This window comes from Canis aureus, unplaced genomic scaffold (assembly GCF_053574225.1).
Source record: "Canis aureus isolate CA01 unplaced genomic scaffold, VMU_Caureus_v.1.0 NW_027326412.1_RagTag, whole genome shotgun sequence".
Taxonomy (NCBI): domain Eukaryota; kingdom Metazoa; phylum Chordata; class Mammalia; order Carnivora; family Canidae; genus Canis; species Canis aureus.
In genome coordinates, this window is record NW_027554413.1 from 379,432 (window position 1) to 399,282 (window position 19,851).

The 19,851-nt window shown below is 37.9% G+C and overlaps 1 protein-coding gene, 1 long non-coding RNA gene and 1 pseudogene across 15 annotated transcripts in view; 2 read left to right on the top strand and 1 right to left on the bottom strand.

The window, feature by feature from the left end:
- The window catches only part of LOC144309468 (outer dynein arm-docking complex subunit 2-like), a 262,922-nt gene that overhangs the window by 143,668 nt on the left and 99,403 nt on the right, over positions 1–19,851 (top strand). Inside the window, exon 23 of one of the 13 annotated variants that reach the window (XM_077890550.1) lies at positions 12,793–12,860. The exons of the other annotated variants lie outside the window; for them this stretch is intronic. Within the exon in view, the coding sequence (XP_077746676.1) occupies positions 12,793–12,828 (36 nt within the window). The 3' untranslated portion in view covers positions 12,829–12,860. The remainder of the gene's footprint in view (positions 1–12,792; positions 12,861–19,851) is intronic. 13 annotated transcript variants of the gene reach the window in all.
- Positions 1–19,851, bottom strand: part of LOC144309472 (uncharacterized) — a 183,875-nt gene that overhangs the window by 45,861 nt on the left and 118,163 nt on the right. The gene's annotated exons all lie outside the window — the stretch shown is intronic.
- Positions 4,762–9,997, top strand: LOC144309475 (serine/threonine-protein phosphatase PP1-gamma catalytic subunit pseudogene; annotated as a pseudogene).

Below are 19,851 nucleotides of genomic sequence, written 5' to 3' on the forward strand. Positions count from 1 at the left end.
ATTACATTGAATCTGTAGATCACTACGGGTAGCACTGCCATCTTAACAATATTAAATCTTTCAATCTATGAACACAAGATATCTTTCATTTATTTGTATCTAATTTCTTTACCAATCTTTTATAGTTTCCAGTGTACAAAGCTAAAAATTCATTCCTAAGTATTTTATTCTTTTAGATGCTATTCTAATTGGCACTGTTTTCTAAATTTCCATTTCACATTGTTCATTGTTAATGTATAGTGCAAACACAACTAATTTTTGCATATTGATTTTGTAACCTACAATGTTGCTGAATTCAGTTACTAGTTCTACCAGTTTATTACAGAATTTAGGGCTTTCTACATATAGGATCATGTCATTTGTGAATAGAGATTATTTTTTTCTTCCTTTCCAATTTAGATCTTAAAATTTCTTTTTCTTGGGGTGCCTGTGTGGTACAGTGGTTAAACGACTTGGTTTTGGCTCAGGTCATGATCTCAGGAGCATGAGATCAAACCCCTTGTGAGGCTCTATGTTCAGCATGGAGTCTACTAGAGATTCTCTCCCTTTCTCTGCTCCTTCCCCACTCACACACTCTCTCTTACTCTCTTTCTCTCAAATAAATAAATCTTTTAAAAAAATAAAATTTCTTTTTCTTTTGGACTTCCTAAGTACTATGTCAAATAGAAGTGATAAAAACAGGCATACTTGTGTTGCTCTTGACCTTGGAGGGAAATTTTTCAGTCTTTTCATCATTGATCATGATAGGAGCTGTGAGTTTTTCCTATCTGGCTTTCTTTATGTTGAAATAATTTCCTTCTATTCCTAGTTTGTTGACTTAAAAAAAAAAATCATGTAAGGGTATTTGATTTCGTTTAAATGCTTCCTGTGCAGAAATTGACATGTTCTTATGGATTTTTACTTTCATTCTCTTAATGTGGTATATTACACTTACTGATTTTCTTATGTTGAACCATCCATACACTTTAGGAGTAAATCCTATTTTGTCATGGTGTATAATCCTGTTGAATTTGGCTTGTCAGCACTTTGTCAAGAATTTAGCATCAATATTCACAAACAGTACTGGTCTATGGTTTTCTTTTTGTATAGTGTCTGTCTAGCTGTGGTATCAGAATCATAAACTGAGGTTGAGAATATTAGCTCTTTAATTCTTTGGAAGACTTTCAGGAAGATTATTGTTAATTCTTCTTTAAATGTTTGGTGAAATTCACCAGTAACACCATCTAGTCCTGGGCTTTAACTTGTCATGAGCTTTTTGATTGCTGTTTCAATTCCCTAATTATAGATATATTGATTTTCTATTTCTTCATAATCCAGTCTTATTAGATTATGTGTTTCTAGAAATTTGTTCATGTCATCTAAGTTATTCAACTTGTTTGCATACAACCATGCATAATATTCCTTTTTGATCTTTTTTATTTCTTTAGAATTGGTTGTTATGTCCCTTCTTTTATTTCTGATCTAAATTACTGGAGTCTTATCTCTTTTTTTTCTTGGTCAATCTAGCTAACAATTGGTCAATTTTACCGATCTTTTTCAATAGCCAACTTTTGGTTTCATTTATATTCTCTATTGTTTTGCTATTTTTTTTCCCTCTAGGAAATAGATGGAAATAGGAAATAGAAAATAGTTTCTCCTTTAACCCATTGGTTATTTAAAAGTGTGTTATTTAATTTCCACATATTTGTGAATTTTCCAGTTTTCCTTCAGGTGTTTATTTCTGTTTTCATTCAATTATTGTGTTTGGAAAAGACACTTTGTATGATTCCAGTCTTTGAAAAAAATTTAGACTGGTTTTGTGGCCTAAAATCCTTAGTCTGGACATTTAGTCCTGTTTGTGGCCTAAAATATTTAGTCTTGGACAATGTTCAGTCTTTTCATCATTGATCATGATATGAGCTGTGAGTTTTTCAATGTTCCAAGACTAAATGTTTGGAAATAATCTCTCTGTCCCTTTCTCTCTTTTTTTCTACTGTGACTCTCATAATGCCTATGTTGATCTCTCTCTCTCTCTCTCTCTCTGGCTCTCTCTCTCCCCTTTGCTGCTTAGAATCAGTAACTTCAAATGACCTGTCTTCAAGTTCACTGATTCTTTATTTTGCCTGGTTGAGTCTCTTTTTTATCTCTAGTGAAATTTTCAATTTAGCTATTGTACTTTTCAATTCCAGAATTTCTATTTGGTTCCTTTTTTTTTTTTCATTATATCTCTTTGTTCATATTCTCATTTTGTTCCTATGTCATTTTCCTTATTTCCTTTAATTCTTTGTATTTTCCTTTAGCTTTGGGATACTTAAGACAATTGTTTTAAAGCCTTCCTGATACATTTGTTCCTTCGGAGATGGTTTCTGAGGATATATTTTGTTCCTTTGAATGAGCTGTGTTGCCTTGTTTCTTGGTATGTGTTGTGATCTTTTAAGCGGGCATATGAAAATACAGCCACCTTTCCTAGTTTTTCCACATTGGAAAAGTGGAAAGTTAGTTAACAAGATCCTGTCATTTCTATTGGAATCAGCCCAGGGTGAAGCTATAAGGTCTTTAGAGGTCTTTTCTGGGCATGTGTTCTATCTGGGCCTGTGTGTATCCTTTTTAAAAACTTCCCTGTGATTATGGCTGTGTTTAAATATCTTAATTTATCGGGATCCCTGGGTGGCGCAGCGGTTTGGCGCCTGCCTTTGGCCCAGGTCGCGATCCTGGAGACCCGGGATCGAATCCCACGTCAGGCTCCCGGTGCATGGAGCCTGCTTCTCCCTCTGCCTGTGTCTCTGCCTCTCTCTCTCTCTCTCTCTCTCTCTGTGACTATCATAAATAAATAAAAATTAAAAAAAAAAAATAAATAAATATCTTAATTTATCAAAGAGTCTCACTCCAGCTTCTCTTTGGGGGCATAGATGTTTTATTATATTCCTCTGTTTGTAATCTCTTGCCCCCAGGTATCTGTGAATCTAAAGTCCCCCACACCACAATGCCTGCCACTGCCTTCCATAGTTTTTGCCACCTCAGGTCCAAACTCTGCCACAATTTCTTGTCTGAGCTCTGAGTGAGGTGAGATAGAAACCAGTCTCTCTGAGGTAGCCCATAGGCAGGCCAGAGTGTTGCAGATAATTTCCAAGGTAAGGAACTGGGAGTTGATCTGCTTCCTCCTGTGTCATTGCCTGGAAGAGGGTGGGACAAGAGAAAGAAAAAAATGCCAGGAAATTTCCTGAAGTTTTTATTGTGACTTTTTCTTACTTCTTTGCTATAGATCTCTGAACTGGTTTCCAGAGCTCCTATACAGTTTATATTAGTTAGTCTGTGGTAGTTTATCCTACTTGGAATTCATTAAGATACATGAATATATAGGTTAAAGTTTTTCATCAGATTCGAGAAGTGATTGCCATTATTTCTTCAAATATTCTTTTGGGGATCCCTGGGTGGCGCAGCGGTTTGGCACCTGCCTTTGGCCCAGGGCGCGATCCTGGAGACCCGGGATCGAATCCCACGTCGGGCTCCCGGTGCATGGAGCCTGCTTCTCCCTCTGCCTGTGTCTCTGCGCCTCTCTCTCTCTCTGTGACTATCATAAATAAATAAAAATTTAAAAAAAAAATTCTTTTGGCCCCTTGTGTCTCTCCTCTTCTTCCAAAACTCCCATATATGTAGAATGGTATGCTTGATGCTGTTTTATAGATCTCTGATGATGTGTTCATTTTTCTTCATTTTCTTTTGTTTCTGAAGACTGGATAGTCTGATTGGCCTATCAGATTCATTGGGTCTCAATAAATCAAGTTCATTGAGTCTCTCTTTTACATGCTGAAATCTGCTATTGGTCCCATGAAGTGAATTCCAATTCAATTACTGTACTTTTCAACTGAAGAATTTCTAATGATTCCTTTTTTTTAAAGAGTATATTTATTTATTCATGAGAGACAGACAGAGAGAGAGAGAGAGAGAGAGGCAGAGGGAGAAACAGGCTCCATGCAGGGAGCCCGATGTGGGACTTGATCCCAGGTCTCCAGGATCACACCCTGGGCTGAAGGCGGCGCTAAACAGGTGAGCCACCTGGGCTGCCCTCTAATGATTCTTTTTTATATGTAATTTCAATCCCTTTATTAATATTCTCTACTTCCTGAGATACGGTCTCAAATTTAGTTGTTTAGGCATGGTTTCCTTTAGTTCCTGGAACTTATTTTTAATAGCTGATTTAAAGCCTTTATTAAATCCAAGATGGTACGGGCTTCCTTAGGGTCCAGTTTTATTGACTGATTTCTTTCTTTGGTTATATTTTGTGGTAAACATTCCCCTTTCTTTGTATGTCTCATAATTTTTTTTGGAAAGAACTTAGTATTTTAAATAATACAATGTAGAAACTCTGGAAATCAGATTTCCTCCTTCTCAGGGGTTGTATTTTTGCTATGTGTTGCTGTTTTTGCTTTTGTTTCTTTGTTAGTTACTTTCTTGTACTAATTCTATAATGTCTATTCTTTGTCAGTATGGCCACTGAGATTTCTGCTCAGTTACTGAGCAAATGAATTACTGGTCAGCAAATGAGTTAACAGAAATTTCCTTAAATTCTTTTCACCAGTAGGTTTCTCATCCTTAATGAGGTGTTCTGTGTATACTTTATGGCACACATTGAACACTCCAACAGTTTGCAACTTTCCCCTTTATTTCTGCTTGTGTAGAGCCTCAAAGTCAGCCAGAGATGAGCATTTAGGGCCATCTCAGGTATTTTCTGACCATACACATGCCCTTCACTTATATGTGGCATTTCAGATCCCCACAAAAATGTTGGAGTTTTTCAAAGCCCTCTATGGACATCCCATTTTTAAAATTTTCCTTTTTAATTATGTTTGGGCCAGCCTCTCATTTGTCCGAACTGATGAACTGATATTACCATATCAAACAGGTTTTATGTTAAATAATTGCCACTGATAGTTTTTATGACACGCCTTGAGAATAGGGCTTTCCTTAATGAATAAGCCCTGAGGTAAAGACAAAGCTTTGGAGCTTTTCTTAGAACTTGCCATTAAAGACAACCTACAGAATGGGAGAAGATATTTGCAAACGACATATCAGATAAAGGGCTAGTTTCCAAGATCTATAAAGAACTTATTAAACTCAACACCAAAGAAACAAACAATCCAATCATGAAATGGGCAAAAGACATGAACAGAAATCTCACAGAGGAAGACATAGACATGACCAACATGCGTATGAGAAAATGCTCTGCATCACTTGCCATCAGGGAAATACAAATCAAAACCACAATGAGATACCACCTCACACCAGCGAGAATGGGGCAAATTAACAAGGCAGGAAACAACAAATGTTGGAGAGGATGCGGAGAAAAGGGAACCCTCTTACACTGTTGGTGGGAATGTGAACTGGTGCAGCCACTCTGGAAAACTGTGTGGAGGTTCCTCAAACAGTTAAAAATATACCTGCCCTACGACCCAGCAATTGCACTGTTGGGGATTTACCCCAAAGATACAAATGCAATGAAACGCCGGGACACCTGCACCCCGATGTTTCTAGCAGCAATGGCCACGATAGCCAAACTGTGGAAGGAGCCTCGGTGTCCAACGAAAGATGAATGGATAAAGAAGATGTGGTCTATGTATACAATGGAATATTCTTCAGCTATTAGAAATGACAAATACCCACCATTTGCTTCAACGTGGATGGAACTGGAGGGTATTATGCTGAGTGAAGTAAGTCAATCAGAGAAGGACAAACATTATATGTTCTCATTCATTTGGGGAATATAAATAATAGTGAAAGGGAATATAAGGGAAGGGAAAAGAAATGTGCGGGAAATATCAGAAAGGGAGACAGAACGTAAAGACTGCTAACTCTGGGAAACGAACTAGGGGTGGTAGAAGGGGAGAAGGGTGGGGGGTGGGAGTGAATGGGTGACGGGCACTGGGGGTTATTCTGTATGTTAGTAAATTGAACACCAATAAAAAATAAATTAAAAAAAAAAGTCAAATCACAAGTGTTCTGTTGGGATAGAGCTTTAGGCGGAGCTCCAAACACATTCTTCTCCTCCTATGGTTGCTAGGCTACAGGTATTCTCAGATAACATAGTTTCTAGCTACTATCAAGCTGGGGAGAGGGAGGTGGGAATAGGGAAAGTTTTTAAATGCCACAAAACTTATTGTTCTTACTGAGATCAAGCCATTTTTCTTGCATAAACATGCTGAATTATGAACTTTTCATTATATTCTAGAGTTCTAAAGAAATTACTTTTGCCAATTTTTGCTACTGTTCTCATTCTTATAGAAGATTCCAGAAGCACCCTCCCTCATCTATTCTTTTACTATTATTATTATTAATTATTATTATTATTATTATTATTTTATTTATGATAGTCACAGAGAGAGAGAGAGAGGCAGAGACACAGGCAGAGGGAGAAGCAGGCTCCATGCACCAGGAGCCCGACGTGGGATTCGATCCCGGGTCTCCAGGATCGCACCCTGGGCCAAAGGCAGGCGCTAAACCGCTGCGCCACCAAGGGATCCCTCCCTCATCTATTCTTAAACTAAATGTGGGCATTTCAGATCATCATCCATGTACTGACTTTGTAATAGCAACACAGTCTGAATTGTGCACATCAGTCATTCTCTATTCTAGATGCACATTGCCTTCAGAGCTTTAAAAAATATATTCTCATGCAAGAGCCCCATCCCCATTCTATGTATTGAGACTATGGCCTAGGCATTCATATTTCTAAAAAAAAAAAAATGACTCCAGGGGGCACCTGGGTGACTCAGTTAAGTGTCTGACTCTAGATTTCAGCTCAAGTCATGATTCTCAGAGTTCTGGGATCAGGCTCCATGCTCAGCAGGGAGTCTGCTTGAGATTCTCTCTCTCTGCCCCCCACTTCTTCCACCACATGTGTATGCTCTCTTTCTCTCTTTTTCTAAAATAAATAAATCTTCAAAAAAAATCACTCCAGATGATTATAATATGAAACCAAATTATTTTTTTTATTTTTATTTTTTAGATTTTATTTATTAATTCATGAGAGACACAGAGAGAGAGAAAGAGAGAGGCAGAGACACAGGCAGAGGGAGAAGCAGTCTCCATACAAAGAGCCCGACATGGGACTCCATCCCGGGTCTCCAAGATCATGCCCTGGGCTGAAGCAAAACCGCTGAGCCACCCGGGCTGCCCTGCCTGAAACCAAATTATTTATTTTGAATTCCACAACATAAAATAGTATCTTAACATTTATGAGGCTCCTAATTTGCCAAATGAATGAATACATGAATGAAAGTGATTTTAATAAAATAAACAAATTTATTATCTAATTATACTCAAGGACATATTTTTTTGACAACTCATTCCCATTTGGCTCTTAAAACAGGACTGACATGTAGTAAAAATGTTGCTACTTGAGTTATATATATTGAATATATTCATAAGGGTGAATGACATGTGGAATAAAATAAATTTCATGTGCTTATTCCTTAAGTTGGTATTTTGTTGTGCCAACTATTGGTAACATATACATTCTCAAAATATTAGAAAAATAACACTAGTAACAGCTATTATATGCCAGGCACCTTGTTATATGCTTTATATGTATCCTTTTAACAACCTTCAGGAGGTAAATACTAGCTCCATTTCATAGATGATGAAACTGAAGTGAAGTTATGTAACTTGCTCAAGGCTTTATAACTAATAGTGATGAAACTTAGATGTGCCCCCCATGTGTTCTCATTATACGACTTACACTCTTAAACCAGTAGTTTTCAAACTTTGGTATATATTGGAGTCATCTAGAGATATGTATGGTTGCTGACACCCACCACCATACACTTAGATTTAATTGGTATGAGGTCCAGCTTGAGCTTAGAGAAAGTTAAAAATTCCCCCTTGGAATTCTAATGTGAAACACAGTTTGAGAACTACTGCCTCAAAAAAATATTTTTTTCTACCTCTAAGAATGCTTAGATAAATTACTTACCTCAAAATATCCAGATGGTTCCCTTGGTTTTTCTAAGTTTTACATAGAAATACATTTTTACAAAGTGAAATTTACATCTAAAAGCTTCTCTCTTTTATATGAAAATTGCTCAGTCCATTTTATGCAATAAAAGGAAGCTGGAAATCCCATAAATGCAGGATGTGGGAGTACTGGCTGTATAATAATTCACTTAGAAATGATACAGGGATTTTGGCTGACAAAGCTTAATGTGAACAAATAGGGCAATGTAACTGCTGAAATAGTAGGTGTGATTGGCCACACTAGCAGAAATACTATATCTATTTCACAGAAGATAGGAATTCCTATGCACTCTCCTCTAGTCAGACCACATCTGACCATGTTGTGTTAAACGCTGGGTGTGTTTTAAGAGAAACTTTGATAAAAAAGAGAGAGGAGACCCATGAAAGTCATTTCATGTGAAAATTAAAGGTACACATCACAGAAGATAAGGTAGACAAGATATCTGGCTTCAAATATTAGAAGACCATTCATGAAAATGTAGATTAGTTGCCATTAGTATGTTATTTTTCAGGTTGGTTATGAGTTAAATAGACTCTTATCTATCAAACTGAGATATTAACCACATATTTACAGAAAAAATGTGATGTAATAGACCAAACAAGTAAACCTTTTGAAAACGGTCTCTCCATAAATGAGAGACTCTTGGTTTTTTTAAATAGTATTTCATGTAGTTAAACTTTTTTTTTTTTCCTGTCAAGATTATGGTTTCAAGTGTCATTCTTAGTGTGGTCCTTGCAACTCACTGTTCAGAGGCATCTGACTGGATTTTAACCTGAAGTTGCTTGACAACTGTGTGTTATTGAGTACAAGTGGGAAGAAGTTGTAAATATATCTAATATTGCTTCTCATGGTTCCGGTGAGGAGAGAAGGAGGAAGCAGAGAGCGGGGCAGTTAGGGGGGATAAACTCAACGTCAACAGCATCATCCAATGGCTGCAGGAAGTGAGAGGGTCCAAGCCTGGTAAGAAAGTCCAGCTACAGGAGAATGAAATCCGAGGACTGTGCGTAAAGTCCTGAGAGATCCTTCTCGGTCAGCCTATCCTACTAGGCCTTGAAGCGCCACTCACAATAGTGGTGATATCCACGGGCAAGACTATGATTTGCTTCAACTTTCCCACCAGAAAGCAACGGTGCCTTGGGGACAGGGGAAGCAGTCATCGGAGACTACCTGCCCCTCACTGGCTTACAAAATCAAATATCTTGAGAATTCTTTCTTCTCAGAGGAAAACATGAGTGTGCCAGCATCAATAGAATTTATGGATTTTATGATGAATACTGCTTTAACTGTTTACCGATACCAGCCATCGTGGATGAGAAGATACTCTGCTGTCACAGAGGTTTATCACCAGATCTTTGATCTATGGAGCAGATTCGGCAAATTACGTGACCAACTGATGTACCAGATCAGGGTCTTTGTAATCTTTTCTGGTCTGACCCCCTTAAAGATGTCTTAGGCTGAGATGAAAATGACAGAGGAGTGTCCTTCACATTTGGTGTAGAAGTGGTTGCAAAATTTCTCCATAAGCATGATTTGGATCTTCTATGTAGAGCCCATCAGGTGGTTGAAGATGGATATGAATTTCTTGCAAAGACGCAGTTGGTCACTCTGTTTCCTGAACCCAATTATTTTGGAGACTTTGACAATGCAGGTGCCATGATGAGTGTGGTTGAGACTCTAATGAGTTCTTTTCATATTTTAAAGCCTGCAGAGAAAAAGAAGCCAAATGCCACGTGACCTATAACACCTCCAAGGGGTATGATCACAAAGCAAGCAAAGAAATAGATGTCATTAAAAAAAAAAAAAAAAAAAAAAAGAAATAGATGTCATTCTGACACTGCCTAGTTGGGACTTGTAACATAGAGCATATAACTTTCATTTTTAAAACTGTAATGTATATTGGTCAGCTTGCTCAAATAGTGTTTAGGGGGCCCCCTCTTCCATTTTTTGAGTTAATGAATGGTATTTGCTGGTTATAACAGCAAATGAAAGACTCTCCACTCCCAAGAAAAAAAGGTTTTTTTTTTTTTTTTTTTTAAGATTTTATTTATTTATTCATGAGAATACACAGAGAGGAGAGAGAGAGAGGCAGAGACACAGGCAGAGGGAGAAGCAGGCTCCATGCACCGAGAGCCCGACGTGGGATTCGATCCCGGGTCTCCAGGATCGCGCCCTGGGCCAAAGGCAGGCGCCAAACCGCTGCGCCACCCAGGGATCCCAAGTTTTGTTTTTTTAATTCTGTATTCCTTTTGCAAACAACTTTAATGATGGTGTTAAAGTTGTACAACCCAGAACATTTTATCCTAAGGGGTAAGTGTACAATTGATCTTTTTAAAATTCAGTTCAATCCATGAATAATGTAAATGCTCATTTTCTTTAGGATATAGAGAGCCCTAGGGTGCTCAATCTGTACATGTTTTTGTCATGAAGTGCATACTGTTTATACAAACCACTGTGAATATATATATATATATATATTTAGTTTTGTTTCAAAGGGATTGCTTTTTTTCTCTCATTGTCTTATCATGTACAAAATATTTTTTATAGTTATCAATATTAGGATTAACTCAGCCTTGCCAGCATCACTGGTATGATGTATATTTAATTAAAGTACACTTTCCCTTACCATATATTCAAAATGACAATTAAAGCCATTATTTAAAAATATATATATCTAATATTAAAAATTAAATGCATATATATGCACACATATATTTATATAATAGCTATTTTATGATAATTTGACTTACATTTGTTCAGCTTTTTGTACTAATTATATGCTTTTTTCAAAGTCATCATTTAAGAATGTCATTTAATTAACTCTCTAAGCCTCTGAATAGGATACACAATGGTTTCTCACAATTTAGACCTCCTTATTAATATAATAATGTATCTAAAACAGAATCAACACAGGACATAGGAAGATATCACAGAAAACTGTGATATTTAAGAAAATTATCATAAATTAGGCTTGGGAAGTAGAGAAAATCAAAACCATTAAATTTGTTCTTTTTTTGTGTGTGTGATTTAATTTGATAGAGCTACCCTCAAAGTACAATGCATTTTCAGCCATGCAAATCTACACTCTGAGGAGTGAATCAATTATTTTACCTGAAATTAATTTACTTTTACTTCAGTTTAGAATGAAAAGAAAAGGTAATAACTGATATCCTCACCTTGATTTTTGAAGAACTGCATTTGAAAGTTGAAGGTAGTTCTAAATCAGTAAATTTTTTTTAGCTGTTGGACTTGTTAACTCCTAGAAACAGAACAAGGATCTTACTGTGTGACAGAGCGACACAAACAGCCTGTTCTCCTTGTGTATATATGTTGTATTTAAAATTTTTAAAGCATTTGATGTAATGAATATACTTTTAGGACAAGATTTGCCTGTTCAGTTTTGGTTTCTCTGACATGCTGTTCTAATGTGAAAGTAGCATTTTTGGAATTTTTTATATGCAATGTGCTATTTTTAAATCTTTTTCAAATACTGTATTATGCATTGTATGGTTTCTGTATGGCATAAAACAGTATTTTTATAGCCCTTCTGGTTAAAAATTTTTGTTCTTAAGTCATGTTATGCTTGCCTTGTATGTGCTTTAAAGTTGCATTATGTATATCTCACCTCATCAGAAAACTGCCAGTTCTTTTCGCTGGAGGCAAGAGAAGGAATTTCATACCCATTAGTATAATTGCTCTATGCCCAAACATCCAATTTTCTGTTTTATTCATTAATCTGTAAATAACACCTTAATATTTTCCTATTAGTTGAATTTTAACCAAAAGTATTTTGTTACTTTACATTTTTCGTCCTATTTTGTGTATTTGACTTAACTTCGGTTAATTTGAACTTGACACTTTTTCCTGCTTGATTACACATTCAAGCTTTAATAGCATTATAAAGGTGTTTCATATTCTCTCTTTCAATTACTGTTTTGTTTGTCTTATGGACTGTCATTGGCAAAGTAGCTTCATCTCTTTGGAATTTTTAATCCTCTAAATTGTGAAGACTCTTCTCACTGTTTATAACTAGGTCTAATCTGGTAGATATAATTGTTGGCATTTTCTGGTCTAAGCACACAGCGTATAGCAGAAATGAGAAATCAGGAAACATAAAGTGGATTTTTAGTTTTGTCACTAACTATTCATGAACCTTGACCCTTCCCATCTTATAAAAGGGGGGGAGGTGTATCATGCCTCCCAAAGGCAGAGCTGTGAGGATCAAAGGAGATAGCTTTGTGGAAATCCTTTGTAAACTGCAAAAAGCTAGACTGTTTTCATTGTTATTACTATTATTATTCTAATTGGGGGTTTTTGCATGACAGATGAAAATGTGAATTGTGCACAACCAATATCACACCAGTGGCGAGTTGGCAAGGCCTAGTTTTTAAGATATGTGAGAAGGTGGAAAATGTGTTAAATTTGCCCAGTTGTTTAGCATTAGTGAAAGACAGTTTTGGCAGAATAATTACTTTTTCCATTCTCAAATATACTGTCTCCCTTTCCATAGAAACTATGTGAGTCAAGATGTCGTATGTTTAGAATCTTTAAACCTAAAAGGGAAAAAGAGAGAGAGAGAGAGAGAGAGAGAGAAATCTCACCTTCCAAGCAAATAAACAAACTTTGGCAGGACCTGTAGGCTTGAGTCTAACATTTCACTGTCCCACAGATTGTAAACATTATAAGACCTTGGTGAGCCATGCCCATGATCTCATTGAGATTTTGGCTCCCTCTATCTCATACCATGCACCTTAGGAAGTTCTTGGAGCAGAAGCAGATGTGATCACTTTTGTTATTTCTTCCAGTATGGCCCCAGCGCTGTGACTCACTGTCTCTACTGATAAAGCAGCAAGACAACCAGGAAGACTGTGAGGTTGAATTGGTCTTACCCACTTAGATTACTTTTACATAGTTATACTATCAATACATAATTAATGGTCTTTGCTTTTTAGTATTTGTGACTGTGGCTAAGTATCCTAAAGTCATAGTTCCCTCATTATTTTTATTTTTTTCACAATTCGTCAAACATTTATTGGAAGTCTCCTGTGTGAGGGGCACCTGAGTGGCTCAGGCCTTTGGCTCAGGTCATGCCCTGGGGTCCTGGGATCAAGTTCCACATCAGATTCCCCCAGGGAGCCTGCTTCTCCCTCTGCCTCTCTCTCTCTCTCTCTCTCTCTCTCTCTCTCTGTCTTTCATGAATAAATAAATAATTTTCTTAAAAGAAAGTCTACTCTGTGACAGACATTAGACCACATTCCAAATGAGAAACAAAGAACAAGACCAGACAGCTCTGTTCTTAAAGAGCTCACAAATAACGGGGAAAGGACCCATTAGAAAATCATTACAAGGGATCCCTGGGTGGCGCAGCGGTTTGGCGCCTGCCTTTGGCCCAGGGCACGATCCTGGAGACCCGGAATCGAATCCCACGTCGGGCTCCCGGTGCATGGAGCCTGCTTCTCCCTCTGCCTGTGTCTCTGCCTCTCTCTCTCTCTCTCTCTGTGACTATCATAAATAAATAAAAATTAAAAAAAAAAAAAAAGAAAATCATTACAATAGAATGAAAACTGTTGCTACAAATGCCATTGGTTTTAAATGGCCAAAGTGGATTTTAGGCCTGGTTGATTCCAGGCTCTGTCATTCTCAATATGACCTGTGATGATTATTATAAACAGGAAAACTTCCAGAGGATTCCTGGGTGACATTATCTCAGAACTCACTGATCATAACTGGGCCATATCTAGCCCAGCCCTAAACAAATAATGGTCAAGGGAATGAGACTTCCATGATAGGCTTAGGCCAGTCAAGAATTACCTCTGAGGCATAGAAGCACTTTCTCCAAGTGCTTCTGTGTGACAGTTAGACACTCAAGCAAAATCAAGTTGTGGCAAATATGGGAGAATGAAGGAATGGATTTGAGAGGAAAGCAGCTTCAGAAATGTGGAGGGTAGGAGTACCATACTAAGAAGGGGAGGGGGTGGATTTTATGGGGGAAATATTATTTAAGCTGCTATTAAAAGGAGTCACTTTTCAGGGCTGAGTAGGATTTTCTGGGAGCTTAGAAGGGCATCCAGGTAAAGAAAGTGACATAGGCACAAATGTAAAAGAACATGGCACTTTAGGGAACACTAGTAAGCCTAGAGGCTGCAAAATAGTTTATACAAAAGTATACACTTAGAAGTAAGACCAGAAGGTAATAAAATAAAAAAAAAATAATAAAAAAAAAAAAAAAAAAAAAAGACCAGAAGGTAAGGTTGAGCCAGACTGGGAAAACACTTGAATCATGCTAATGACTTAAACCTCATCCTGAAGGAAATGAAGCCTTAGAGCATTTTAAGAAACCTTCCATCCTTTTGTCAATGTCTTTCTAGTCTTTTTGGAGATCTGTCAGTCTCAAGTCGATTCCTCAGAAGGGCCTGTGTTCACATTCCCTGGAGTCTTCCACATTTATAACAGTTTTATACTTGAAGGTCATTTTGGCTGGATATTAAAACATTGATTCACATTTTCTCTTGAGATAGTCTGCATATGTTATTCTCTTTCCCTCAGCATAAAAACATCACTACTGAAAAGGCTAAAGATAATATCTTATTCTTTCCCTTAGAAGTGACCTAGTCTTTTTGCTTAGATGACCAAATAATTTTTTTTTCTTTTTTATTAAAGTCCAGCAGTTGTACTAGAATATTTCTCTATGTTAGCACATTTTGGGCCAATTTTCCCAGGTGTATATGGTGACTTTCCAATATACTCTCAGATTCTATTTATTTCAGGTTTCTTAAATCATAGTTTTAAAAATTTTCTCTATTATTATGTTTTGTTTCCTTCTTCAGGACTTACTATGTGTGTGTTATTTTCTCTGCCTAGTCTCCTGAAGTTTTTGTTAGCTTTCCCCCCATCATTTTAGACTCTTCACATATTCTGTTTATTTAAAGATATTACCTATTATGTATATTCATTTTTGCATTCCTTCTAGTTTTTTTTGTTTTTGTTTTTGCATTCCTTCTAGTTTACTCTTCATTTTCAAAATGACTTTTTCTTTCATTTCTAATCCTTTGCAGATAGGTTACACCTGCCTTTAAGATTGGTTTTTTACTAATCACCTAATTCATGAGCTTTGATAATTCTAATTGGTATTTTTTCATTGCTTCTGTGATTTTCTTTCAGCTCATTCTTTTTCTTATATTAACTCCATATGGAATTGACTGTAATCTTTTTGTTTTGCTCAGTTTTAAGTGAAATGAGTTTTCATGGTGTTTTAGGAGGGAAGTGTGGACCAGAGTTGTTTTTCTAATTTCATGCTTCTCAAGATCTCACTCCTCTTATTTTCCAAGTGATGGAGAGGAGACTCAGGCTCCTTTGCTTCCCCTCACCCCTTTTTACCTGGACTGTATCATTCCTTCATCCCATTATCCCTGTCTTCCTGTTTGGATGCAACTCCCAGTAGTTCTTCCTTAGTACAGGACTTTAACCACTACTTTCAATTGTTGGTATTATGGATTCACAGAACTCAGACCACAGAATGCTACAGCACTGTCAGACCTGGAGACATGTTGGTCTTATCTATTAATCAGAGCCCAGAAAGTCCATTGGGGCTGCTCCTGAGCTTTCCAGAGCTTTCCAGTGAGACCTGGTGGCAGCCTGGACTCCCTGGTTCTAGGGCCTTCACAAGTCCTTCTGCCTTCTCTCTGTAGATTTCTGGTTTCTTACAGCATGTAGTTTTGGTAGTTTGTCCCAATCTGTGTATTCTTGGGGATCTTTGAAGATACCTTGTCATCTAGAGTTTCTGTATTTTTGTTTTGCTGCCACTAATTTCTCTGTTTCTTTAGGAAGATTAAAAAACTATGCCACCATCATCTTCCTGATAATCCTCTAGTCTTTCTAGAGAAAAAGAATTGTTCTATAACTTCATAATTGACAAGTAAATTAGCTTATTGATACACATAATGTCACTTGAAGTTTTGGGGCTACACTTTTGAAGTTCCCTGAAATTCTGAGAGCCATTGTTTTTGCTTTTGAGTTTACATGTACATCTGGACCAAGTATGTGGTTAGGATTATGAATTTATTTCATCCAGACCACGTGTGTGGTAGGGGTTTACATAACAGCAGTATTGTTGAGTGGCTTTGGAGTCAAGCAGACATGGATTCAGACACACTGTGCCATTTATCATCTCACTTTCCACATACTAATTCACTTCTCTAAGGTTTTCCTTAGAAGTAGTACTACAACAACTACTACTACTACTACTACTAAGTGCTTCAAAGGGGAAATTTGGATTAAATTATGTAGTGTATTTGACTGAAGGTTAGTAAATTAACACTTTAATCTTTCAATGTGGTTGCATCCTAGTGCATAGAAGTGAGAAGGTGGCAATGTAGAATACAATTCAAAGTATAGTCATTTCTTTTGTCTTATATAAAAGGCTTTCTTATAGAATTTTAGGGAAAATGGCAAATATTTTCAAAATAATTTTATTAATACATCAGAATGTGAACATATGTCCTAGCAGAAATTGTATTTAAGTGTGGTACTGGGAACAAGGCCAGTAATACTGCTCACACACTTCCCACAGCAATCAGGAGAGGCAACATGATGTGGAAAAGATACTTTCCACTTACACCTGGGGAGGACCTGACTGGGGTCCTTCCTTCACCAATAACTAGAAGTTCAGTTTGGTTTATGTCCTCAGTGAAAGCTTCCTTATGTAGCTATGAGTTTGCAAATTAATTCAATGGGGTTTCTAGAAACTGGCAGAGAAACCTTCACAGAAATTGGGCCTAGAGCAATAAACAAGACAGAAGGAGCCCCTGTCCTCCTGGAACTTATGTTCTAGGTCAAAGGCAAATAAGCCACTACTGCAGAAAATAGTAAGTGCTCTAATATAGAAGAACCAGGTATTATACTAAGAGCAGCTTAACCCAGACTCAAAGTTCAGGAAAGCTCCCTGAAGAGAATGATACCTTAGTCAGCAGCTGAGACCACATGGAAAGTTCCAAGCTAGTCAGAAAATAGACAAAAAAGCCATACACGGGATCCCTGGGTGGCACAGCGGTTTGGTGCCTGCCTTTGGCCCAGGGCACGATCCTGGAGACCCGGGATCGAATCCCACGTCGGGCTCCCGGTGCATGGAGCCTGCTTCTCCCTGTGCCTGTGTCTCTGCCCCCCTCTCTCTCTGTGACTATCATAAATAAATAAAAAAAAATTAAAAAAAAAAGCCATACACAAAGACAGAGACATGCACATAGCATGTTTGAGGACAATAACTTGAAGGTCCTGCACAAGCAGTATTTTCAATACTGACTGAAGTTTAGAATCACAGGAGAGATTTCTAAAATTAAAAAAAAATTATACGCCCCACCCCAGACTTAATGAACCCCATTCTCAGAAAATGAGTGTCAGGATTCTGATTATTAATTATTGGCATTAGGTACTGGCTTAGGGCTTGCATGGGGCGGGGCGTGTTGAAAAGGGAAATCAAGGCAGAGAAGGTGAGACAGGGAAGCCAGGGGCACACATGCCACAGGGATTTTATCCTTACAGAAGAATTTGGGGGATATGGGGATGGGATGTTCAGGTTTATGATTATAAATTTCACCAAGATAACTAGAACATGGCCCCTTGAGGGATACAGTCTAGTTTATGAAATCTAAACATCTTTGAAATCTAAAATGGAAATAATTTCTCCCTCTGCCTCTCTCTCTCTGTGTGTGTGTGTGAGTGTCATAAATAAATAAAAAATTTTTTTAAAAAAAGGGATCCCTAGGTGGCACAGTGGTTTGGCGCCTGCCTTTGGCCCAGGGCGCGATCCTGGAGACCCAGGATCAAATCCCACGTCGGGCTCCCGGTGCATGGAGCCTGCTTCTCCCTCTGCCTATGTCTCTGCCTCTCTCTCTCTCTCTCTGTGACTATCATAAATAAATAAAAAATTTAAAAAAGAAAAAGAAAAAAATAAAAATAAATAAAATGGAAATAATATCTACTTTCCATGGTTATTACAAAGTTTAACTGAGATAATTTATGCAAAGTTTCCAATATGTAATTGGCCCTCCAAAAGTATTCATTTCTGTTACCTGAGAAAGCCATGGAGCCAAATAATTGGTCATCACACAGGCACTGCCATGCATCAGGGGAGGTGAAGATTTCCATGCAACTATCTGTTTTCAGGCTCCTCTGACAAATTCTTTTCCTGTCCATTCTCTAGGCTCTGGTACAGAGAGCCCTCATCCCTCACCCCCCACCTCTCACACACATTATCTCAGTTACAGACTTCATGCTGACGCCTTCCCAATCTACAACTCCAGCCTGGTTTTCTTCCCTGAGCTCCAAACACCAGTATATCCAGCTGACTTCTGATGTCTCCACATAAATGTCTCATAGGCACTTCATTCAAATCAGGCCACTAATATCAAGTACCATCCTTTCTCACCTCTAGAAAACAAAACAATACCCTGCCTTCCCAACATTAACGCAATTAGGTAAAGCTAGGAGCAGGGAAATCATTATTGAGTCCCTGGTCCTTATCTTCACCAGTCAACACTCACAAACCCACACTCCTTCCTCCAGAGCTAGATCATCACCTGCATCCAAACTGCCACCACCTCTTACCTGAACCTAGTGAAGTGAAATAGCCTGAGTTTCCAGCACCAGGCTTTGCCCTAACCTCAACTCTGTAATCCAGAGAGGTCTACTGTGAAACAAAATTGATAAAATCCTCTTCCCCACTCCCCACCCTCCCACCAACACACACTCAAACCTTTTGAGTGGCTTTCTTGCACCTTTAAAATGAACTCCATGTTCTCTACCAAAGCTCACAATAAAGACCCTTCAAGATCTTAGTAAGTTTATGCTCTATTTTGCACTTTAAAAAAAAGGCACCTCCTCTCACTCTGTTTCATGATGATTCCTCCACCCTGAATCCCTTTCACACTGGTTAACTCCTCATCTTTTAGACTTAGTTAATAAACATCCTTTTGGTGGCAGTCCTTGAATCTTTCCCCTTAGTGCTATTCATTATAATTATTCCTTTTTTTTTATTTGCTTATTTTAGAGAGAATTGGGGGAAGGGGCAGAGGGAGAGAAACTTCAAGAAGACTACCCACTGAACACAAAGCCCCACACAGGGCTCTCTCTTTCAGGACCCTGAGATCATGATGTGAGCCAAAACCAAGAGTTGGTTGTGTTGTTGTTGTTGTTTTTAAGATTTTATTTATTTATATATGAGAGACCAGAGAGAGGGAGAGAGAGGCAGAGACACAGGCAGAGGGAGAAGCAGGCTCCATGCAGAGAGCCCGACATGGGACTCGATCCCGGGTCAGTCTCCAGGATCACACCCTAGGCTGAAGGCAGCACTAAACTGCTGAGCCACCCCGGCTGCCCAAGAGTTGGTTGTTTAACAGACTGAGCCACCTAGGTGTCTCCATTATACTTCTTAATGTCCCTACTCCCCACTGGATTGCAAGTAATACAATGGCAAAAAGGTATACACAGTTAATCTATATTCTTCACAAATTCAGTTTGGGAATTTTTGCTTACTTGCTAAAATGTAACCCTCAAATCAATATTTAGAACACTTCTGTGGTCATTCTTGGACATACACAGAGAGGTGAAAAATTTGAGTCACCTAAAATGCATATTCTCAGCTGGGGTTGAACAAGATGACACTCTGCCTTCTTGTCTTAGCTCTCATACTATTTATTAATAAGCATCCATTTTGTAGTCTACTCAATGGCACATTTTTCATATCTTTGTTGGTTTTGTTGGTGATTTCACTTTTTGTCATGGCTGCCATTGTAGTACCCCCTCAGTGCTCTCTGGTCTTCCTAAGCATCAGAAGGCTGTGATGTGCCTTAGGGAAAAAATTTGTGTGT